Source organism: Bacillus rossius, chromosome 10 (genome assembly GCF_032445375.1).
Source record: "Bacillus rossius redtenbacheri isolate Brsri chromosome 10, Brsri_v3, whole genome shotgun sequence".
NCBI classification, from domain to species: Eukaryota; Metazoa; Arthropoda; class Insecta; order Phasmatodea; family Bacillidae; genus Bacillus; species Bacillus rossius.
Window position 1 is genome coordinate 27,297,163 of NC_086337.1, and position 26,148 is coordinate 27,323,310.

At 38.0% G+C, this 26,148-nt stretch overlaps 1 protein-coding gene across 1 annotated transcript in view; it reads right to left on the minus strand.

The window, feature by feature from the left end:
- Positions 1-2,426: 2,426 nt before the first annotated feature.
- LOC134535890 (tachykinins) overlaps positions 2,427-26,148 on the minus strand; it is a 352,147-nt gene continuing 328,425 nt past the window's right edge. Inside the window, exons 3-6 of the mRNA XM_063375238.1 lie at positions 15,175-15,334; positions 9,692-9,835; positions 7,813-8,215; positions 2,427-3,081 (exon numbers count right to left, since the gene is read on the minus strand). Of these exons, the coding sequence (XP_063231308.1) occupies positions 3,032-3,081; positions 7,813-8,215; positions 9,692-9,835; positions 15,175-15,333 (756 nt within the window). The 5' untranslated portion in view covers position 15,334 and the 3' untranslated portion in view covers positions 2,427-3,031. The remainder of the gene's footprint in view (positions 3,082-7,812; positions 8,216-9,691; positions 9,836-15,174; positions 15,335-26,148) is intronic.

A 26,148-nucleotide genomic window follows, 5' to 3' on the forward strand; every position in this document is an offset into this window, starting at 1 on the left:
CAATAAGTTACCAAATTTTAGAACATTTGGTCTCCAAATATGTAAGAATGTGCCAGGATTGATTGATAGATTGCACAAAAGTCTTGTTTACAAGTTTCGTGTGGGAATAATTTGAATATAATTTTAGCCGATATTTTTCACATTCTAAGAAAAACTATATAACTAAGCAGAATACGACCTTTAAGTTAGATGAAATTAGTGAAAAACCATGTTGTGACTCTGCCTAGCTTTGAAGCTTGAGGAGGCAGTATTTTTTATGTTAATAATAAATTGAGGACTTTAGGTACAAAACAGTAAATTTTAACAGTTAGGGTTGTTAAGATTAAAATAATGTAGAATTGCAAATGCAAGACAGTAAAGATTAACATGGAAACAAAAAAATTGATGTTAAACATTCTATGCCTAACAATAAAGTATACTGTTTATAAGAAAGTTTGTGATGTTTAGCACATTTACCTTGTTAAAAAGGTATCCAAGAAGTGCAGATGAAGTAATGTGTAAATTAACATCAAAATCCGTGGTAAAGGTGACCACAAATCGTCTTGCACAATACATATTTCACAAGTTTACTTTTTCCTCTGAGAAATAAGTAGTTTTTTAAGTGAATTTTTGTATTTTGTGACATTTGGTTTAAATTTTATGTTTTCACTTTTAAATACCTAACAATGTGTCAAGGCTCGTTAGCAATGCAATAAAAATCGTAAAAACCTTGGAACTGCGTGACTGCAAATAAAACTGCAGAAGTAAGGCATAGTACTATTAAAACAATAGTAGTTTGACTCGAATGAGCTGTCATTCTCTCGGCGCTCGGCCAAGTCGGGCTGAGGCGGGAATGGTTTTTGCTGAGCAGTGTTGGTGACACGCGCCACGACTCCCAGGTACGCCGCTGTACACCGTCTGCCTCGGGTCGGCGGTGCGGGACGACTGTCCCCTTGTCTCGGCGAAGGGGTTGGCCTCTTGACATCCGGGGCTGGTATTAGTCGGGGCTCGGAGACAGCAGTAGGGCCACAAGCACGGGTGTACGCAAGGGGGGGAAAGGAATGAATCCACCCCACCAAGAAATGGAAAGCAAGCAGTGGGAAAAGTGGTTCCATCCCTCCCCGGAAATGAAATTCTGCATATTCTCCTGGTGACTATGTGTCGTAGTTAAAACGGGTTAATCATACCAACTTTAATTTCCTTTGTTCTGATAGGCATGCATAAATGAAGATGAGTGAGGATGATTACATGCATCACTAAAAGGAAAAAAAAAGTTATTTTAGTTTTTAAATGTGTCAAGAGCATCCTACTGATAAACAGCATGTGTAGGCCTAAGTGAAGCATACACAATATATGGTACCAAGGAGACAGCTGTGAGCAGTATGTGTGCACTTATCAGGCCAGGCTTCTAAGCTTGCGTTGGTGAACTATGTAGCTGTAATTAGGTATGTGGATACTTGCCTTTAAAATGTATGTTTTACAGCTATGATTTGGCAACTGATGATACTTTTTTGTATGCGTGATACATGTTGATAAATGATTTTGTTTGTGGTGGAATTTTCAGCACCTGACATTTTTAAACATTATTTTCTTGAAAAAAAAAGTTATAAGAAGCTCTGCAACTGTAGCTGTTGGAAATACATATATAGTACCCTGAGACGTTTTACCGTCTCCCATTGAGAATTTCAGTTTCATTTTATGTATTTATAATAATTTTAAAAAAGAATTAAATTTTATTGTGATAATAACAAAGTTATAAGTACTTATAGTCAAACCTCAAAAATACAAACCTGAAGGGATCATAATTAGTCACTTTGCAATAATGAGGTTTGTATTCATTGAACTATTACAAAACTTAATCACAATATTTATATAATTTCTAAATCAAATTCGAATCACATTTATACTTGCCCACAGTTTTATACTATACCAAATGTACTTTTCTTTTAGGGATTGTAAAATACAATTTTTAGATGGCTACACATGTGGCTCAAAAAGTATTTTCTTACATATAGATATCACACTAAAAAGGATTTAAGACAGAAGAATAAAGCAAAAGGTCTAGAAATTACCTACAAAGAGTCTTACTGCCATCATTTTAATGAGACTAAAATTTCCATGTTTTTTTCCCCATCCTACAATGAATCAAAGCAATGGCATCAGGATTATTTTACTTAGTTGAAACTTCACATTATTTCTTTACATTAATCTGGGACATTTATACTAACCATACTTTACTACGTGTAATTATTTACCCTTGGAAACAAAAACAATTAATATTTTGTTTTAGCGAGAGTCTTGTATTAAGACGGTTTTTATTAATGAGGTTTCACTGTACTTGATTTGTAGTGATCTTATTCAGTGCAAAATGTATTGCAGAGACAATGTTTGTGATTGTGTGCTCATGGGCATATTGTACAAACACTGAATCATGTGACACAGTGTACTTACACTTTTTAAATACATTTAATTTCTCTGTATTTAAAAAATAAAATTTTAATTTTCCTCACATTTCCCTCTACAATGTAGCAATTATTCTGGCCATTCAAAACAAAAAATTTTTGATTTCATCTTCTGTCCATTGTGTAACAGTATTTTTTTAATTTTATTTACTTCACAGTTTTATCTTTTACACAAACATTATTCAAAGAAAACAAGTACGCTAGTACAGTACGTAAATTGTAGACAGTCATAGATTAGGTTAGGTAATGTAGACAAGTGTCCAACACTTTCAACAACATAAGTTTATGATAGTAATTAAAAAGAGTAACATTTTCGTAATGTAAATGAAAACAGTCGAATGAGACCATTGTAAATGCTTTTAGTTTACATTGTGCAATATTAGGAAGGAATTAGGAATAAAGTTTGTTATTGAGACCTGGAGGTGGAAAACACGTTTATGGGGAAACAATGTTTCAGTGTGAGTACACAGGGGATAGAGTTCTGTAGTACTAACTGCAGAGGAACATGTCTGAGTGGTAGTAGTCGCCTATTGCTGCAGCAAGGAGAGCGAGACACAACTCGCTGCATGAGGGCGGGTCGTCAACGTGGTTCATTGGGCTGACTTGACCTCCGCTTCGCTGTCTTCCAGGAGTGCTGCATCTGCGGAACAGGCGTGCCAAACAGTCGGTCGTGTGTTGGCAACACTGCTTTGCAGGAAGCTTGTGCCCGTTTCACAAGGGAAGCCTTCTTTTCACAGACGAGAGAGCCAAAACCCGAAGTTCATGCTTTTTTTCCATATTGTTTATGTAGCTATCCTAACCCAGGGGTGCCCACAAGGGGGGGGGGGGGGGGTAACGACGCAGACTGCGTCATTAAAATTTGAGGGGGGGGGGGGGGGGTTAAAAGACGAGAAAAATGTATATATTATTTACATAATTATAGCTTCTAATGTGAAAATACGTTTCTGGTGCTTTGATAATTGAAAGGGATTTTGTAAATCAAATTGGCAACCCCGCACTTTCCTCAACAAAAGCAGTTATCTGGCGGTTCAGGATGGAAATATTACCTGATATGACCAAAATTATTATTAAAAAATAAGTTTAAATTAATGCAAAATGTGATAAAATATTATACTAAAAAAGTATAATATTATAAAATAATTGAGTAAATCATTGAGAAAATAGCATAAAAAATTTGGAGGGGGGGGGGGGGGAGTGGGCACCTCTGCCTTACCAAATCAACCGTCCACAATGTTTTAAAGTATTAATAATGCAGCTAACCTAACCTAATTGACAATTAGTATCATTTTATCAACACCGCCATATTTATTTACAATGAACAAAAAAAGAAAACCCGAAGATGCACGATCGGGCGTTTGGCTCTCTCGTCTGTGAAAAGAAGGATTCCCGTTTCACAACGGCACTGAAAGGTAACAAATGGCAACCGAGGATTTCACAGTTACAAATGATTTATTTAATTGATAATATAGTTTGAGCTCCGATATCGTAACACACTCAGGATTGACATATGTATGTAACATAACTAAACCACAAAGTAATTATAAAACACTAGATGTACTTTAACTTGAAACAATTTATGTAATTAAAACATGAAAAATATATAAAAAGAAAGTTATGAATTTCAAAATATTATAAATACTTGAAATGAGCATTAAATAACCCTTTCGGCTTTGTGTGTTTTTTTTTAACGCTGTTATTTGTCTCTGTTTCAGTTATTACTTAACACTTATAACATTTTAAACAAATTTTATGCCAAGAAACTGAAGTAATATTATATGCAAACACATAAAAAACTATTCCGAAGATAATGGATGTATGGACGAATCAATTTATTCGAGTGTCGCATCCCAGAAATCTAGAATATTAGTTGAAGTGTGTAGGGATGCATCAGCTTCCCTTGTGAGAATTTGGAAGCAACACAAAAAGGCCGCGTCCACTTCGATGCACCTTTAGTGGATCCCTTAGCTGAGGAATCCATTAGGCTAGTATTCGGATTCAGCTCATGTCCACTTTCATGTCATTGTAGAAAGGGCCTTAAAAGAATCAAACCAGAACAGCCAGTGAATCTTTTGAGGTTAGCAGTACTTATTTAGGTAGGTACCTACTAAAAAAGCATCTATAAATCAGGGGTACCCACAAGGGGGGGGGGGGGGGGGGTAACGACGCAGACTGCGTCATTAAAATTTCAGGGGGGGGGGGGGGGTGGTTAAAAGACGAGAAAAATGTATATATTATTTACATAATTATAGCTTCTAATGTGAAAATACGTTTCTGGTGCTTTGATAATTGAAAGGGATCTTGTAAATCAAATTGACAACCCCGCACTTTCCTCAACAAAAGCAGTTTGGCATCTGACGGTTCAGGATGGAAATATTACCTGATATGACCAAAATTATTATTACAAAATCAGTGTTAATTAATGCAAAATGTGATAAAATATAATACTAAAAAAGTATAATATTAATGCAAAATGTGATAAAATATAATACTAAAAAAGTATAATATTATAAAATAATTGAGTAAATCATTGAGAAAATGGCATAAAAAATTTCGGGGGGGGGGGGGGGGGGGTGCGCATCATTAGGTTAGGGGGGGGGGGTGAGTCTTAGTGATTGGGGGGATGGGCACCTCTGTATAAATATGATGCTGAAATCACAGTAGCGTGATGGGTGGTATCTAATCTTACCAATCGTGTTGAAAACATCTGTGGCGTCAGCGAGGGAAAAATGGCAGACACTATAAACAGTTAGTTCAAAACTCAAGACCACACAATTTTATGTTCTTTAATTCATGCTAGTATTGGAACTTAAGTTAGCCTCTAAGGTTCTGAAACCATTAAATAAACATTTAAGTATTTAATTGAACAAAAAAAAATAGGTACTTGGTAACTTCCTGTAGCTCAGTCTGGTTAAATGGAAAAGAAAGAGAATAGAAAGCACACGTTTATAATATGTTTTATTTCACAATTAAGTGAAACTTCTTTGGACTCGTTGAGAGTAAAATTTCAATAATATGGTTGCAGTTCATGTGGCATGGAATGCCAGATGTAGAAGCCTTAAAATTAATATTAAAATTGTAATGTACCCGTCAAATTGTAGGTACAAAATTAATTATGAGTAAAACACTAAACTTATGACCTCTGCATCTATTCCGAGTATTTTCTTCCAAATATAGGTATATAGTGTGTATCATGCAATTTCTCTCGAATTTGATAGTTCTTAAAATTAGTACCAGTGGTCTCATTTTATATATATTTTTTTATTTCTTTTCTTTCTACTTTCTTTCTTCCACCCTTCTTTCTTTACACTGATGTTCATTCAACAGTGCTTGTAAACACCTTGTGGTTGTCAATTGTTGTAAAAAAAAACATCACGCGATGCTTTGCAGGTGATAGACGGTAGCTGGTGATACTTTCTAGAACCTTCATATTGCGAGAGAGACTATATAAAGGACGACTTCTGGCTGACGGGCAGTAGAAAGAGTGATCGACCCCAGGGGCTGGGGGAATGTTTTTTTCACACACCTGCTTCTGTTACCCCATACTTTATTGGATTTCTCTCTCACCTCTCCCTCCCCACCCTCCTGTTTTCCCTTCCACTCCACTCAACGAGACACAGCTTCAGCCCATCATTCTACAGTTACCACAATCCTGACAAGATTCGATCTGGTCAGCGAGGGGAAGCAATGTACGGACGAACCCAGCATCACGGACGGAAAGTGAAATAAAATATCTTGCACCCTTGTTTCACCGACGGTGTATTTGGCCCAGTTCTTTGATTTCCTTTTGTATTTCCTAGCGGACCGGTTATTGTCTCTGGCCCGTTCTACGATGTCACGGAAACGGGAGACGGATCACGTGAACGGAGAAGTATCTTCCGGAACATTTCACTGTCGTGTCTGCAGCTTCCACGACGCGCGGGAACGTAACTAATGCCAACCAATGAGATTGCATTTCAAGGTTACGAAATATTAATTTATTTAAAAATAAACATGCTTGTAGATTATAGCACAGGCAGAATTTACATGTAAAATAAAAATAAACGAGTAAGTAATAATAGAACATTAAATATTTTTTTACTTGAAACCACTTTTAACGTATTTTGAAAATAAACAAACATGGCCAAGTACTCGGCTTGTATTGGTCGCACGGGGCAACGTAAACGGAAGAGCTCAGCACTGCCGAGGTAATACGTACGGGTCCGTCTCCGTCTGCGCGCTATTTTAAAAACGGTTTTACGTTCAAGTGCTCCGTTTCCGTGCCATTATAGAATGGGGGTTCAAAAATGTACGTTGTTCGAAGGATATATGCCTAAACTTATTATTATTGATCTCCAGTGCCGTCGAGAGATATCAAGGGCTCGGAGGCAATTAATTCTGTCGGGCCCCACACCCTATTAGTTAATGTATAACTTTTCAACCCCCAGCTTTAAGACTGTAAACGTTACAGTACTCGTAACTCTACGGAGACGGATCTCATGGAACATTTCACTATCGCGTCTGTTGCTTGCGCAATGCACGGGAACGTAACAAATGCCAACCAATGAGATTGCATTTAAAGGTTAATTATATATATATATATATATATATATACATACACACACACACACATATATATATATATATAATGTTTCGAGATCATAGCATGGGCATATATTACGTATATAATAAAAACAAACAACAAAGTAATAGTATAACACTAGATAATTCTTTTAATTAAAACAAGTTTTAACGTATTTAGAAAATAAACAAATATGGCTACCACCGCAACCAAGTACTCGGCTTCTGTTGGTCTAACGGAACAGCCGAGCTGATCCGTACTGGTCCGTCTCCACCTGCGCGCCATTGTAGACCCTCTTGTTTCCGTGTCTTTGTGCAACGGGCCTTGCGGAATGGCGAAGCCTTCTTTTTCACAGACGAGAGCGCCGAACGCCCATTTGTGCATCTTCGGTTTTTTTTTTTTGGTTCATTGTAACTCATGATATCCTAATGGTCAATCAGGTTAGGTCAGCTACATTATAAATACTTTAAAACATTGTGGACGGTTGATTAGGTTAGGATAGTTACATTAAAGATGCTGCGAGATCATGTTGTAAACAAAAAAAAAGCGAGCATTAACTTCGGGGAACTTCGGGTGTTGGCCTCTCTCGGTCCGTGAAATGAAGGCTTCCCTTACGGAATACGGAGGTGATTGCATCAGTGGCGGATCTAGGATTTTGGTTTGGGAGGGGCTTGACCCAGTTGAGGCTAGGCTTTATCAAGGCAAACACTAAAAAAATAGTGGACCCAGATGCTTTTGGAGGGGGCTTGAGCCCCTTAGCCCCCCCTCTGGATCCGCTATTGGATGGCATGGAAGCAGTTGAGAGGAACTGACCTGAGCTGTCGGCCCAGTACTTCTTGCCGCGCATGCCCACGAAGCCGCTGGGCTTCTTCTTGATGCTGCTGGGGAACCTCTTCTGGCGCGGGGCGGGCTCGCGCAGGCCGGCGCCCAGGTAGTACAGCAGCTCGTCCAGGTCGCGCGGGTCCTTCTTGCCGCGCATGCCGAAGAAGGACGAGTCGGAGGGCGCCTTCTTGCCGCGCAGCCCCAGGAAGCCGGCCGAGGGCGCCCTCTTGTAGTAGTCGTCGCGGCCCAGCAGCGCTTCCTGCAGCTCCAGCATCTCCTCGTCGCCGCCGTCTTCCTGCTCCTCGTCCGGCTGCTTCTTGCCGCGCATGCCCACGAAGCCCACCCGCTTGTCGTCCGCGAACACGCCGTCGTCGTACTTCTTGCCGCGCATGCCCTGCAGCCAGCCACGACACCCGTCCATTCACTCGTTACGATTTGTGAAGTTATACTTCTAATGCGACTTCCAAAAAGGTTGAGTTAAACGTTTAACGCTACCACGGAGAATGACGCTACCATGGAGAATCATTTGCATGTAATTAAAAAAACTATTTTTTTTATGATGCCAAAGAAGTATAACTTCTCACGCGCGTACCTAAGTACACGCACCCATTTCTTTTTTATGTTATACTTCTAATGCGACTTCCAACAAGGTTGCGTTAAACGTTTAACGCTACCATGGACAATAACGCTACCATGGAGAATCATTTACATGTAATTAAAAAAACTATTTTTTTTAATGATGCCAAAGAAGTATAACTTCTCACGTGCGTACCTAAGTACACGCACCCATTTATTTTTGAAGTTATACTTCTAATTCGACTTCAAACAAGGTTGCGTTAAACGTTTAACGCTACCACGGAGAATGACGCTACCATGGAGAATCATTTTCATGCAATTAAAAAACTATTTTTTTTAATGATGCCAAAGAAGTATAACTTCTCACGCGCGTACCTAAGTACACGCACCCATTTTTCTTTTTGAAGTTATACTTATAATGCGACTTCCAACAAGGTTGCGTTAAACGTTTAACGCTACCATGGAGAATAACGCTACCATGGAGAATCATTTGCATGCAATTAAAAAACAATTTTTTTTTAATGATGCCAAATAAGTATAACTTCTCACGCGCGTACCTAAGTACACGCACCCATTTTTCTTTTTGAAGTTATACTCCTAATGCTACTTCCAACAAGGTTGCGTTAAACGTTTAACGCTACCACGGAGAAAAACGCTATCATGGAGAATCATTTGCATGTAATTAAAAAAACTATTTTTTTATGATGCCAAAGAAGTATAACTTCTCACGCGCGTTCCTAAGTACACGCACCCATTTCTTTTTTATGTTATACTTCTAATGCGACTTCCAACAAGGTTGCGTTAAACGTTTAACGCTACCATGGACAATAACGCTACCATGGAGAATCATTTACATGTAATTAAAAAAACTATTTTTTTTAATGATGCCAAAGAAGTATAACTTCTCACGCGCGTACCTAAGTACACGCACCCTTTTTCTTTAAGATGTTATACTTCAAATGCGACTTCCAACAAGGTTGCGTTAAACGTTAAACGCTACCATGGACAATAACGCTACCATGGAGAATAATTTGCATGCAATTAAAAAACTATTTTTTAATGATGCCAAAGAAGTATAACTTCTCACGCGCGTACCTAATTACACGCACCCATTTCTTTTTGATGTTATACTTCAAATGCGACTTCCAACAAGGTAGCGTTAAACGTTTAACGCTACCATGGAGAATAACGCTACCATGGAGAATCATTTGTATGTAATAAAAAACTATTTTTTAATGATGCCAAACAATCCTGGCCGCGACGGAACACGGCGGGAGTGTGTCGTGTGTCGCACCTGGAAGCCCATGGCCGACGGCGCGCGCTTCTCGTAGAGATCCAGGTCCTCTGGCAGCAGCAGCTTCTTGCCGCGCATGCCCACGAAGCCGCTGGAGGGCGCGCGCTTGCCCGCCAGGTCCATGTCCTTCTTGCCGCGCATGCCCTGCAACAATGCAACAACCATGCCCGTCCCGTTCTTACACTTCCAGCGCACTCGTCGCTTCGTGATAACGATGGAGTGGAACTTGGTGCCGGACCACGGGAGACCTAAGATGCACATAAAGTTCTGCCATTCCCGATTACACCCGAACAATTCACCTTCGGCCAACTTCGGGATTTGTTTTATTTTTGCGCAGGAAAAATGAATTCAAATATTAAAAGTGGTCGGTTAGGTTAGCTACATTAAAACACTTTAAAACACTATGGACGGGTAGTTAGGTTAGTATAGCTACATAAAAATAAACATATATATATATATATATATATAAATAAACCCTAGGTTGGCCGAAGGTGAATTGTTCGGGTGTAATCGGGAATGGCAGAACTTTATGTGCATCTTAGGCTTCCCGCCGGTGACAGACAAAGTTACTGCACGCTGTCAAATGTTTAGTTTTTGTTTGTGTTTTTTTTTTTCGTGCCTATTAGCAAGGTTTTGCTATCCTTTTCGTAGGCATGTGACATTATTATAAATGTATAGGTATATTTATATATGTACGAATGTTTGACACACGTAAATGTGGTGATAGTAAAAGCAAAATTTAAATTTAAACTAAATATATTCAGCCCGCAGCATTAGGTTGGGATGAGTCTGGGTTAAGGCCTGGGCATATTCAACGTAGTATTAACTTACACAACATAAATGAACGCATATTCTGCGATATAAGACACGGTAATCTTCGAAGGTCTCGGAGGTTACCGCAGGGAGAAGCTGCGTCATTACGAACACAACATTTTTCGTCAAACTTTTGACATTGATGACTGTTATGACAGTACGTACCGTAACCTTGAGTATTAACACAAATTTCGTACGGAATTTATCGCACCGGTGCTACGTTATATACCACGTGTGTATCAGTTGGTGGTGTGAAACGAATAGGGGGTTAGTGATGTAATTAAATTACAATAAGTATCAAAAAACGTGAAATTTGATTGGCACTTTTTTCTTTAAAAATTAAAAATAGCTGGGTGTGTTATGAACCAAAACCTATCTACAATGAAGTTTAACGTAAAAAATATTTGAGGTTAGCAGCTCTTACTGCAGTACCGATATGTATGGTTTTATTTTTGCTTGTAGCAAAACACAGGTACTTGCAACATTGACGACACAAATTTATTTTACTCCATGTTCAAATGAAATAATTATCAAACAAAACACAGATAGTTTTAAATGGTTGTAACGGAAAATTAATTATTTAAAGAAATAAATAGTTATTTATCACTGAAATAAAAAATTAAATACTTAGTTTTATTTAACGCACACGTTAAATATTCAGTGGTTGATTGCATTTGACGACACTGAATTTTACCGTTGGCTCACAAGTCCCGCGGATGTAAACGGAACACACACAGCACGTTGGTTTGTAATCATCAAATACGGCGCGTGTTTCGGCGGAGCGTGGAGGATACGGCACGTCACGTGAGTATTCGTAATAAGCCCGCTGGAATCACAGTGGCGCGATGGCAGCGAAATATTGCGTCGTTGTGAACACACGGTTTTTGTACCCGCGCGACGACAAAAACTATACGATTTTATACATACGCACCGAACATACGACAACAATCAAAGCTTTGCGTTTTTTTTTTACTCATATGTTCGAGAGAAAAATTTGTGTAAAAAAAATTACTGTGCGTAAACACATTTCAGAGATTCCACAGATAAGTTTAGTAAATAAAACCTTAGAAATACAAGAATAATTGTAAAATTATCAATGCACCAGTTTAACCATGTTTATAAAATTAAATTGCTGACATACATTTAAGTAAAGCCGCTACCGCGGCGTGATCGAAATAGAAAAAAATATTTCTAATCGAAAAGTCTAGATATGTCGAACTTGTTTGTTTAGAAATATACGCGTCGCCACAGTCACGCTATTGCGATTTATTTATTTAGTATACATTTATCAAGTGCCGGCCAACAGAGATAGTCCAAAATTGTCTGGCACTATACAAGTATAGAACAATACAAACAACATAAATAAAGAAAAAAATAATAGGAAAAATATCAAATGTGAAGTGTAGACGCGGATATTAAAGCAATCGTACACAACACATTGAAAGTGAGCACAGTCCAAATAAAGTAAAAAATAAAAAAAAAATAATGCTACTACTACTAAAAAAATGAACACAAAGTAATCCCCTATTAAATTCACATTAAAAATACATGTTCTCATCTATGGAAATTAATAATTTTGTTGCTAAAAGTGAATTAAAATTTTTTTATTATTAATTTTTATCTAGCAGAAAAGTAAGGAAAAACTCATTCCACTGTTTGAAAACATTAATATTTACTGTATGAGAATTAATTAAAGGATCGAACGATATACTACAATTATTGGTACAAGCAACAAAACGCATAAGCAATTTATGTGACCGTGGTGAGGTGAATATCTGATTGTTTCTGTGGATGTAAACTTGAACTTTCAGGGATGTTTGCTCTTTTAACTCTATACAGTCATATGGAAAATAATTCGGTGCATGTTCTTACACACGCGCGCTAGAAGTTATAATTACGTTTCGTAATACAAAAAATACCAACTTTAATTTAGCATGGAAATAATTAGTAATAATAAAAATCCTTTTCGGCACAGCCTAAAGGTGTAGGTAGATTTCAAAGTAAAAATATTTATACTGGAAATATTTTGAAAACTTCTGTAAACTTCTGGAAAATTTTAATAACTTAATTTACATAACATATTCATGTTTTCCAATATTACCTACAAAATAATTGATTAAATATTTGCTCATTTTCCATGCAGAGAAAATATTACGAATATTTTTAACTTATCTAGTGTATCCATAATTGAATAGTTAGCAACGCAGCATTGAATAGCTTAAAATGAATTCCATATTATATGCCTATGCATGCGGGAACATAACATCAGTTAAGTACGTATAAATACACTTGAAAAGTTTATAAACAAAATTTCTATCACTGATGTTCATATGAACACATGTTTTCAATGTTGTGGAGCAGTATTCAGTATAAATCACTAAAGTGTGATATTAAAAAGAAAACTATTATTTCTTTATTTGTATGTAGGTTTTTTTTCCCCCCATCCTGTGAAAAATTTCGTTGAACGGTGCGCGCGCATCGTACACATTCACTGTCAAATGTAACGAGGAAAAGTTTTCGTGACAAGGTTGGCATCGCTCGGAGCGAGCCGGTGGGTTTTTGGTGAGGGGGAATGGGGGGAGGGGTAGAGCGGGAAATGTGATGGAAAGCCTTCTTTTCACAGACGAGAGAGCCAAACGCCCGATCGTGCATCTTCGTTTTTTTTTTTGGTTCATTGTAAATAAATATGGCGGTGTTGATAAAAGGAAAGACCATAAACAATGCAACGGTATTTATTTGTACACCACCATATTTTTCGTTTGCTGTGTGTCCGTGAATGTTTATTTTGGACAACTCATGATAACTAATTAGGTTAGGTTAGCTACATTATAAATAGGTACTTTAAAACATCGTGGACGGTTGATTTCGTTAGGATAGCTACATTAATGATACTGTAAAATCATGTAAACGGTTTCCTAGCGCTGGATAGCTACATATTAAAAAGTTATTTGCTAAGCATCCATAAAATGATTTTACAGTATTTTTAATGTAGCCATAATAACCATATATAACCAACCATCCACAGTGTTTTAAAGTATTTATAATGTAGCTAACCTATCCTAATCGACCGCAAAATTGAATGCCACACCGGTTTATACAATGAGATAGAACGGCGAATGACGTATGAGTAAAGCTGGGTTTACAATTGATTTCCTTAAGAATTATAATTAACATCGAGCACACTATTAAGTCAAAACTTCATTTTCCAGTTTATGATTGACATAGAAGTCGTTAATTCCAACCAATCACAGCACAAAACACATTGTCGGCCATTGTTCGAAATGGAGTAGCAGGTTTGAAATAAGTTATTGACAAATGGGATTTCTATTTTTCGAAATGGATGATGATTACAAATGACAAATATACGAATTCCAACCAAAAATACTGCCTCGCTCGGTACAATACCAAGACATAAACTTCCGGCTGAAAGGTTCTGGTTTGTTGTGATTGGTCGCTTCCCTTAAGTCTTAACGAAAAATATAAAATATAACCATTTCTGTTAAGTCTTAAGTCATCATATGGTTCTCACACAACCCGTCAAAATTCACACACGACAATCATAAACCATTCCACTAGTTTACATAGAGTCATCTGGTAAGTACACGACTAAGTCTTAATTCTTAATTCTTAATTTTCAATCGTAAACCCACCTTAAGCTACATCCCAAATAAATACACCTGTTGTGGTCATAGGCGTGCGCAGGACTTCAGTATTGGTGGTGCCAGATTACACTACAGTCCTGTCATTCACGGACCCCGAGCCTAAAGAATTTGGATTTGAAAGCGCAAAATGGTGCCTTTTAAGGTGTTTCCGAACAAAAACATTAAATACACAGATGTAAAAATTTTAACATTTTTTATGACAAATTATGGCTTTGAACGTTATAATCACCAGGAAAACTACTAAACTATTTACAGTTTTAAGCTTTGTTGAGCCATAAAGTAAATTGCACAAATTGTTTGCACGGAATTCATGCTGGTGGCTTTGAAAAACCGTACTTACATGTTTTTGGAATACAACAAAAATGTTTTATCGGCGACTGCATATAAATCATCGAGTAAGCCTATCCTTTTAACTAACTAAACTCTCTCTCTTTTTTAAATAAACCCTGGCGGACGGTGGCTATTATTCCGTGCGCCTGCCGAGTGGAGTGAACAGTGGACACCGAGCGCGCATTCTATGTAATTCGAGGAGAACTATGAGAAGTATTTACATTTCAGAAATTTCGTAGCCGCGGCCCGCGTGTTCAACACAAGTAATTGCAACTGGCTTGTTTCCGTGTGTATAGTTGGTTCGATTGATAATTGATATACTGATAGTGTTATGAGCACATGTCTGTAACTCGACACGATTGGAAAACAGATTTTTTTTTGGAAATAATACGGATTTTTGTAAGTATGTATTATTTATGCTTATAAAAAACAAAATAACGTTAACCCTAATGGTGGTGCCAAGGCACCTGTCGCACCTACCGTGCGCACGCCTATGGTTTTGGTACGGAAAAAAAAAGAAGCGAGCATGAACTTCGGGGAACTTCGGGTGTGGCTCTCTCGTCTGTGAAAAGAAGGCTTCCCCGGTGGGTGAGGGGTAGGGTTGGAGGGGGGAATGGGGAGAGGTGGGCCGAGAGGAGGTGAGGGGGAGGGCGGGAAAGAGGACGTCGCGCGCCGCACCTGGAAGCCCATGGCGGGCGCGCGCTTGTCGCCGTAGCCGAAGGCCTCGTCCAGGTCGCCGGCTGGTTGCCTGGGCGCCGGCTGGGCCAGGCTCGAGGGCAGCAGGGCGGCTCCCAGGGCCAGACAGGCCGCCGCCAGGGCGCAGCAGCAGCGCGCCATCCTGCAACCAGCACCGTACCCATTGGCGTAGCTGTGTTCATAAAGTTGGGGGGGACAAATAATGATTCTCATGTCATGTAAACCCATTCCCCTCTTACCGGGGGTCCTCCACCGGAAAATTTTGATTTTAAAAGTGCAAAATAGCGCTTTTTAAGCAGTTTTTGTATCTAACCATTGGATACATCGATGTTAAAATTATTATTGTTTCCTTAAGATAAAATTTGAGAGTGAAGGAATTACAAATAAAGTTGGGCAGAATAATATTATAAAATAAAAATATCACGGTCTAGAAAGTTGGGGGGGGGGGGGGGGGGGGGACAGTCCCCTCCACCCAAAAATTCAGGGGGACACGTCCCCCCTGCCGCCCCCCCCCCCCCCGCCGGTTCCTACTCCCCTGAGTCCGTACCTTCCACTTCAGCTAATTGTTGCGCCATGTCGGCTTAAACGGGAAGCCTACAACTCACGTAGTTTCGGTTCCCTGCAAGAATTTCTGAAGATTTCCGAAGTTTGGCGTTTTGGTATTAACGCCACTTCAGCCGCTAAATCAGAAGTTTCCAATGAAAACAGGCATGTTGTGACTGAACTAACATAACCTAACCTAACCCTTCGAATTTTTTTTAATTTCAATTTTTGAGAGAAATCCGAAGTTGCACGAACGTGGTAGGGAACCGAAACTACGTGAGTTGTAGGCTTCCCCGGGTTAAAAACCCAAAACATTCGTCAACAGTTTTAAATTACTGTGTGGCTGTGTCATGGACACGTCCGTGTGTTGTACGTGAATACGTGTATCTACGTAACAGATAATATTTTCTATACAAAATATAAAATACGCTATTTTATGTATATTCACTGTAATTATTTTACACTAATTTATACATGCAATCGATAAGATTTTGCCGTGAACTGACGATTGAAACTCAGACGAACGTCGTAGCTTCTCCCAGTCAAAAGTTATACTAAATGGAAATATCGAAACGCAGCAAAATGACCTCAAAATGGCGGCGCTTCCTCCCTCGCACCACGCGCGATGCGTCGCAGTCCCTCGCTTGGCGTAACGAATTCTTTGGTCCTTTAGCTGTCCGGTGGTGTAAATTGAGTTTTGGATGGAGATGACGGTGTTTAACGACGGGGATTCTAATTCGTACTTACTGACCAAAACCAGACGTGGTCGAGCAATGCTTTGGGCGTGTACAACTTGGTGATAGCGAGGTTGGAAAAGATACTTCACCCACGTGACGGCACGCCGCCTCCACGCCTGCAGACACGACGAGCTGGCGAGCTCCGTGCCCCAGAAGGGATGCCTATGATGTACATTCTATATTGCACAGACCCGAATACTCACGTTGGTAAGCCTTCTTTTCAAGACGAGAGAGCCAAACCCGAAGTTCCCCGAAGTTCATACTCGCTTTTTTTTGTTCTATCTCATTGTATAAACCGGTTTAGCATTAAATTTTGCTGTCGATTAGGATAGGTTAGCTACATGTTAAATACTTTAAAACATTGTGGAAAGTTGGTTATATTAGGTAAGTATAGCTACATTATAAATACTGCAAAATCATTTTATGGTTGCTTAGCAAATAACTTTTTAATATGTAGCTATCCAGGGCTAGGAAACCGTTTACATGATTTCACAGTATCTTTAATGTAGCTATCCTAACCAAATCAACCGTCCACAATGTTTTAAAGTATTTTTAATGTAGCTAACCTAACCTAATTGACCATTAGTTATCATGAGTTGTATATTTATTTACAATGAACAAAAAAAGAAAACAACCGAAGATGCACGATCGGGCGTTTGGCTCTCTCGTCTGTGAAAAGAAGGCTTGCCAACGTGAGTATTTGGGTCTGTGCAATATAGAATGTACATCATAGGCTTCCCGCCGCAGAAAGCAACGGCGAGGGGAAAAAAAAAGTGGAGCGTCGATATCATCCGAACCTTTCGAGTCGACCGCACGACCGGTTGACCGAATGCGTTCCAGAAGGCGAAATAAATTCAAAATTTGCGCAACAGCAAAATAAAATTTTGCACTTCTTACGTCGACCCACAGTACTTTTAATTTTATGCAGATTTTTTTGATCATTTTATTCTTTACATAATTGATTTTTTTTTCGTTGTTCCTTTGTTTATGCGTTCCTTTGTGTACTGCAATTTGCTTACATATTAGATATTCTGTGACTACTTTCGTACAAAATACATACATATTTGTGTTTATCATCACTGTTTATTTGTTTAACTGGGCTCATATGAAACTAGAGATTTTTTTTCTTCCTAAAATGATCGGTTATCCGAAATATCGTTTATCAGAACACCCCCAGTTTTCTATTAGTTCGGATAATCGATGCTTCACTGTAAACGGATGGAGCATAATGTCCGATTCTAGACGAGGGGGTGAAGCCAAAAGGGAAGGGGGATATCAGTGTACTACACGTACCAATATGGCGGCCGTTTGTGTACAAATGTATCAGGTGTTCCTGTACTTTAGGTTAAATTGGAGATATATGTCAACCCATATCATTACATTTGTATTACGAAGATGCGTTATGGAGTTTTAATTAAAACGTATTAATTAGTTATATTTTGATTTAACTTTTTTCCGAATAGCGTAACTACATACATTAATAAAAGCAGGCTAGAGCACTTGATACAAATATAAACAAACGCCGCCATATTGGTATGTGAAAATCAGAAATAAATTGGGGAAAAAATGGCTTCACGTCTGACGGCTAATGCTCCATCTGTAGCCCTTCCTGATTTATGATAAAAAAAAAGACGAAAATATAGAGACGCGACTCTTATGGTGGAAACTGAAATCACGTTTTGAGTGACATGTGGCGCTATCTGTTGAACGGACACACAACTGCTAGCAAAATAAGTGGGTGGGAGGTTCAAATATAAAATGTTAGCTGTGTACTTATAATCACTAATGGTTAAGTAGATGTGGGTTCATTGCCACATGGCTTTTCTAATACGTTACAATAATTTTATAAGTGTTGTATTACAACACCTCTTGTAAACATAGTCTGTGTGTCATACGATAGGTTACATAGTTACCCATCACAGGCGAGTACTGTAATACTAGATCACTTATTTTTTATGGCCTTCACTATTAATTAAGGTAATTTTCTGTAAATTAAAACCGATAGCTCTCTCGAATAAAATTTTTTTGACACAAACACGAATACAATGACGTTTATACTAAAAAATGAAGTCTGTATTTTTCTAATGGGCACTGCTACAAAATATATAGAACAAAATATACAGAACGTATGCTTAAAATAAATGTTTATTATAATTTTGGAGCCTAAATAAATTAAGTGTTTGAGATAAATCATTAGTTTTGTACAGGATGACACAGGCACATTGTGACAAACGTTTAGGCATAAAAGGTCATTTAATGCGGGAAACACCTCCCCCCCCCCCCCCCCCCCACACACACAAGAGAAATGTTTTCCACAGACGCTTCGCCAAACAGATTTTTTTTATACTTTTACAAAAGATTACTTTGGAAACCAGTTGCCAAGAAATAGTTTGTAAACCTACAAGAAAAAAAAAGAAAATTTAAACAACACATCATTATGGTTAATTTTACATGTGGAAACAATACTGAATATTTCTTGTCGCGCTTACGAAAATTGGCACATGGGCAATCTTAAATAGATAGATTTTTAAAACCACGCAGTTATCGAATATTCAGCAATAATTTGATTTTTGTTTTATTATGCGTATTAATGTGCGCAGTTGATACTGGAAAGCTATTCAGAGAACGGTTTACAAAATAACTTTGCAACTAATGTAGGTGTGGGACAACAAAAAGCATGAACGCCCGGGAAAAAATCTGAAAGCAGTATTAATTCGAGCATTTTTTCTTTGTAGTGATATATTTGATTTTTAACGTAATTGTACAAATTAAAAAAAATATATCTGTAATTTTACGTGATTATTTCAGTTCTTTAAAAAAAATTTTTTTGCAGGGTAGGACGCCAGGTGTCGCTGTGAAAAAGTAATGTTCGCCACTTGGAACATTGCAACAGGCCACTTAGTCTCGGCAGAGCCAGATGACTGCGAGTCGGGACGAGGTGGGTGCATTTGTTATCAGCCACGAGCGTCGCTTGGAATAACAAAAAGTAGCGCTAAGAAGTTGACGGTCCGCCGGGGAACACCAATCACTGGTCCCCGGAAGAATTACGCACCTATTCGTCACTGATAAAAAGTGGCCCTCTTTTTTTATTTTTTTTTATTTAACTGTCTCGACTCGATGCGGTGAACATATTCACCTGAAAGCTTATCAGCACGTTCAAACAAATGAAAAAAAAAAAGAAGAAATATTCTACTAACTGAAAAAAAAAAGTTTTCCCCTGTCTCTCTGTCTGATGTGAGTTCGTAAAAACGGTAATGAAATTTTGGCCACAATTTGCAAACCGTAATAAGTAGCGTTGTTGTTTACCAGTGCGTTTTTTTTTTTGTGTTTTATGAAGTTGCAAAAACACATAAAGGCCTGTTTGATAAAAAAAAATGTTATATGAACATCAAGCATGTTAAGAATATACTTTTTTTTTTTTTTAATTAGCACAATAGTAGTATATAATAGGGGCGCCGAGGACATGGCGCTGGCGCGTGGTGCCGGTGCCGGTGTCCGCCATCTCTGATTGTGACGTCACGGCGGCCATCTTGTATGAGTGTAACGGGACATAGCGTAACGGGACAAGTTTGACCTTGACCCCGGCGGCCATTTTGGATCCGCCATCTTGGATCCGCCATTTTGGATGATGTAATTGTGTGTTCTCGAAAATTCCGGCGTTGTGTGTTCCACCATCTTGGATGATGACGTCACTGTTGCAATTTCCGTTACGACCGCCATCTCTAACTTTTTTATTTATTATCTGATTTTAATGAAATTTTTTTTTTAAAAATTATAAAAAAATTAAATAATAAAATTTTAATACATTATTTATAAAAAATATACATTAACGACACGGAGTTCGGAGTCCTCGGTTCGAACCCGGTGAGGGCAAAAAAATTAAAAATGGCGACCGATCCTTCCTCAATGGTGACTGCAGACAGACTGACTCCCACCACTTTTTTTAAAGCATATATATCGTCACCTAGTATAATGTCATGTACGCCATCTTGAAATTTGGACGCCATCTTGAAAATCTTTATTTATTATCCGATTTTAATGAAAAAAATTCCAAAATTCATCAAAAAATTAACGTATTTCAATTCTGTTTGATTATATCGATGTACGTCCTTGGTTCGATACCCGGCGAGAGTAAACGGTCGATCCTTCCTCCATGAAGGCTACCTAGACTGATCTACCACCAACAATACCAAGGTATATATCGTCAACTGGTATGACATCATGTCCGCCATCTTGTCTTCATCCGCTGGAGACAACCATCTTGTTTTCGTCAGCTAGAGTGTGCCGATACCATGTAGTATAATTATCTGGTCACTAAACTTGTGTCCTCAACTGTTGACATTGAACATTGACCTTGAACTTTGACCTTGACCTTGAACTTTGACCTTGACCTTGAAATTTGACCTTGACCTTGAAATTTGACCTTGACCTTGAACTTTGACATTGACCTTGAAATTTGACCTTGACCTTGAAATTTTACTTTGTCCTTGTCGACCATCATGGATCCGACATTTTATGTTCAGTACATGCTACCAGAGGATACCACCTGCTGGAGTACGCCATCTTGTGTGTGTACTTGTATTATAGAGTACATTTCCATCTGGATTATTTTATTCTAACCCGCTACAGTGCAGTAATCATTTATTACGGAGGTGCCCCCCGCCATCTAAAAATCATGTAATAATGTAGCTAGAAAAGCGGGAAAAAAATCCAAAATTCATTAAATAAATCACTCATTAACTTACATATCGATTCGATCCGCTCCAGTCCTTGGTTCGATCCTCGATCGATGCAAAACATTTAATTTTATGAAGAAAAAAAAATAATAATTCCAATAAACCAAGTTCAACATTCTTAAAGAGACTTTAAATCATCTACTACCATCATCCTATCAGACATCAAGACCACCATATTGGAAATTCGTAATTGTAATGCTAGAGATTCGGGAAAAAGTTCAAAACTCATTAAATAAATTTGTAATCTATATACTGATTGATTAGATCGACTAAGGTCCTTGACACGATCCTGGACGAAGCTAAAATAAATTTAATTAAAATACCAGAAAAGTGTAAGGTTCGAGGAATAAAACACCTAAAAGTCTTTTACAAACATAATATTTATTACACAATTTCTATCCTACTACAGAATCACTTGCGAAAGACAGCAATCTTATAAAAATTTAGCCCTGCATAGACGTACAACGACTACTTCTTAGCTCCAAATGGCCTCCAAATGGCTCCAAAAGCTCCAACAGCCTCCAAATGCTTAACACAGTTCCAAATGGCTCCAAATGCTCCAAACGGCCTCCAAATGCTTGACAGCTCCAAATGTTTCCAGCAGCTCCAAATGCTCCAAATGCTTGACAGCTCCAAATGCTTCAAAAGGCTCCAAATGCTCCAAATGCTCCAAACGGCCTCCAAATGGCTCCAACAGCTCCAACAGCCTCCAAATGCTTGACAGCTCCAAATGTTTCCAGCAGCTCCAAATGCTCCAAATGGCTCCAACAGCCTCCAAATGCTTAACACAGCTCTAAATGGCTCCAAATGCTCCAAACGGCCTCCAAATGCTTGACAGCTCCAAATGTCTCCAGCAGCTCCAAATGCTCCAACAGCTCCAAAAAAAGGCTCCAAATGCTCCAACAGCCTCCAAATGCTTAACACAGCTCCAAATCGCTCCAAATGCTTGACAGCTCCAAATGCATAACACAGCTCCAAATGGCTCCAAATGCTCCAAACGGCCTCCAAATGCTTGACAGCTCCAAATGTCTCCAGCAGCTCCAAATGCTCCAACAGCTCCAAAAAAAGGCTCCAAATGCTCCAACAGCCTCCAAATGCTTAACACAGCTCCAAATGGCTCCAAATGCTTGGCAGCTCCAAATGCTTCAAAAGGCTCCAAATGCTCCAAATGGCTCCAACAGCTCCAAAAGACTCCAAATGCTTCAAAAGGCTCCAATTGCTCCAAAAGCTCCATCTTCAATTGGTTCCAACTGATTCCTATTACTTTTATCGAACTTGGCATGATTACTAACATGTCTTTATCAGTATACATTTTGACTGGCAGTGGTAACGTTTTTTACACCATTAAGTTATAAGTTTTATTTAGAAATCAGATTTCGATAAATGATAGCTTCCATCTGGAAAGAAAATATATTAATTTATCTTCAAGTTTATACACATACATTTAATTTAATCCATTATTGTATGTAGCCAGCTTCCCTCAGTTCTTTGAGTATGAAGGATATTTCTTTAATGTTCGAATAGTTTCCTGCACAAAGCGATCCATGTAGTAGTCGTAGCCTGTTAACCAATATGTTAGGATCTTCCCATGAGGTATAATCAATCTCTTCTGCTGCCTTCATCATCCTTGCATGTTTATAATAAATATTATCTCTGGTGTCTATCGTTTTAACACCAACCACAAGGTCACTTTCGTCATCTTGCCAGTGATTATCACAAGCTTGATCAGGATAATTTATTTTATTACGTCGTTTCCATCGTTTTGGTCTCAAACCACCATCACAGTCTTCGCTCTTGCATGCTTTTGGTGCTTCAGTACAGTACTCAATCATGTCAGCCTCAGATGTGTCACCACAATCTTCAATCATGACAGCTTCTGATGTGTCACCACAGTCTTCAATCATGTCAGCACCACAAACTTGATCAGGATAATTTATTTTATTACGTCTTTTCCATCGTTTTGGTCTCAGACTGCCATCACAGTCTTCGATCTTGCCTGCTTTAGGTGTTTCAGTACAGTACTCAATCATGTCAGCCTCAGGTGTGTCACCACAATCTTCAATCATGCCAGCCTCAGATGATTCATCAAAGTCTTCGACCTTGTAAGCTTCAGGTGGTTCTCCATCTTTCACATTTTCATGGAGACGACTAGATATTGGAGTAAATATATTTTCATTTCTAATGTGGTTACAACTTCCTTCGTTTGTTTTAAATTTTAAATTATTATCTTGATATAGATCAGTAATTTTAGCATTAGCTTTTTCACCTTCGTTCCTCTTCCGCGATGTTGTAGCCCAGTCTTCGTTATCTTTATTCATCTTAATTGTACAGGTCTTGTAATGTCTATCCAAGTAATATCTTCTACCAAAGGATTTCTGACACTGACTGCAATGAAATGGTTTTTGACAAGGACCCAAATTACACTCGCTTCTTTCATGTCGTTTAGCATTCTTTCTCAAGGTAAACACCTTGCTACAGTATCTACAGTGATGACGTTTTGATACAGCAACAAATCCCGTTTCAGGATTCATATTAGTTATTGAGACTAATGCCAGATGCAAACTAAGAGTTTTAAATTAGATATATTACTTAAATAGAATTTTTTAATTATTTCATCAGCGAGAATTAATTTATCTCATTCAAAGGTACTTGTTGCAAGTAGTTCTGCTTTTCAACAACAGATGTCGCCACATGTTACTTGCAGGTAAATAATATTTAGTTCTTTTATGCGGGATGCGGGATGCTCACTAACGATCGCAAAAGAAGGATGGCTTCGCTAGACTCCAAGGAGAAGGAAGTTCGTCCATCCTGTTAGTGCTTCTTAGATTTCTCAGAGATTATTTGACTGAGTAATGATATTTTTTTTTTAAATTTCCACCTGATAAAAATATTACAAGTGCTGATTTATTGACAGAATTTCAATAATTAAATGCAACCTTGAATAAAAAATGACATGACTCATTAAGTAAAAAATTCTTCATGCAGAGATCAATTCCTCATCAGTAACCAGAAGCACTCGGAGAAAACCATCAGATGTCTAGTCAGGAATAATCAGAAGCACCCAGAGAAAACCATCAAAATATTGTCAAGAATAATCAGGAGCACACGGAGAAAACTACCATAATATTGTCAAGAATAAACGGGAGCACACGGAGAAATCCACCATAATATTGACAAGAATAATCAGGAGCACACGGAGAAAACCACCGCAAGTTTTCTTTGATATCATAAAATTTCAGGAAAAAAAAATAATAAAAAATAAAAATAAATTAATAAAAAATTAAAAAAATTAAATAAAAAAATACATAAATATATTCTGCTAGCTTGTGAACTTCTCATTGTTGAACAAAGATAGAGTTCTAGTACAAGCCAGAATTTTATGTATTTTTTTATTTTTTTATTTTTTAATTTTTTATTAATTTATTTTTATTTTTTATTATTTTTTTTTCCCTGAAATTTTATGATATCAAAGAAAACTTGCGGTGGTTTTCTCCGTGTGCTCCTGATTATTCTTGTCAATATTATGGTGGATTTCTCCGTGTGCTCCCGTTTATTCTTGACAATATTATGGTAGTTTTCTCCGTGTGCTCCTGATTATTCTTGACAATATTTTGATGGTTTTCTCTGGGTGCTTCTGATTATTCCTGACTAGACATCTGATGGTTTTCTCCGAGTGCTTCTGGTTACTGATGAGGAATTGATCTCTGCATGAAGAATTTTTTACTTAATGAGTCATGTCATTTTTTATTCAAGGTTGCATTTAATTATTGAAATTCTGTCAATAAATCAGCACTTGTAATATTTTTATCAGGTGGAAATTTAAAAAAAAAAATCATTACTCAGTCAAATAATCTCTGAGAAATCTAAGAAGCACTAACAGGATGGACGAACTTCCTTCTCCTTGGAGTCTAGCGAAGCCATCCTTCTTTTGCGATCGTTAGTGAGCATCCCGCATCCCGCATAAAAGAACTAAATATTATTTACCTGCAAGTAACATGTGGCGACATCTGTTGTTGAAAAGCAGAACTACTTGCAACAAGTACCTTTGAATGAGATAAATTAATTCTCGCTGATGAAATAATTAAAAAATTCTATTTAAGTAATATATCTAATTTAAAACTCTTAGTTTGCATCTGGCATTAGTCTCAATAACTAATATGAATCCTGAAACGGGATTTGTTGCTGTATCAAAACGTCATCACTGTAGATACTGTAGCAAGGTGTTTACCTTGAGAAAGAATGCTAAACGACATGAAAGAAGCGAGTGTAATTTGGGTCCTTGTCAAAAACCATTTCATTGCAGTCAGTGTCAGAAATCCTTTGGTAGAAGATATTACTTGGATAGACATTACAAGACCTGTACAATTAAGATGAATAAAGATAACGAAGACTGGGCTACAACATCGCGGAAGAGGAACGAAGGTGAAAAAGCTAATGCTAAAATTACTGATCTAGATCAAGATAATAATTTAAAATTTAAAACAAACGAAGGAAGTTGTAACCACATTAGAAATGAAAATATATTTACTCCAATATCTAGTCGTCTCCATGAAAATGTGAAAGATGAAGAACCACCTGAAGCTTACAAGGTCGAAGACTTTGATGAATCATCTGAGGCTGGCATGATTGAAGATTGTGGTGACACACCTGAGGCTGACATGATTGAGCACTGTACTGAAACACCTAAAGCAGGCAAGATCGAAGACTGCGATGGCAGTCTGAGACCAAAACGATGGAAACGACGTAATAAAATAAATTATCCTGATCAAGTTTGTGGTGCTGACATGATTGAAGACTGTGGTGACACATCAGAAGCTGTCATGATTGAAGATTGTGGTGACACATCTGAGGCTGACATGATTGAGTACTGTACTGAAGCACCAAAAGCATGCAAGAGCGAAGACTGTGATGGTGGTTTGAGACCAAAACGATGGAAACGA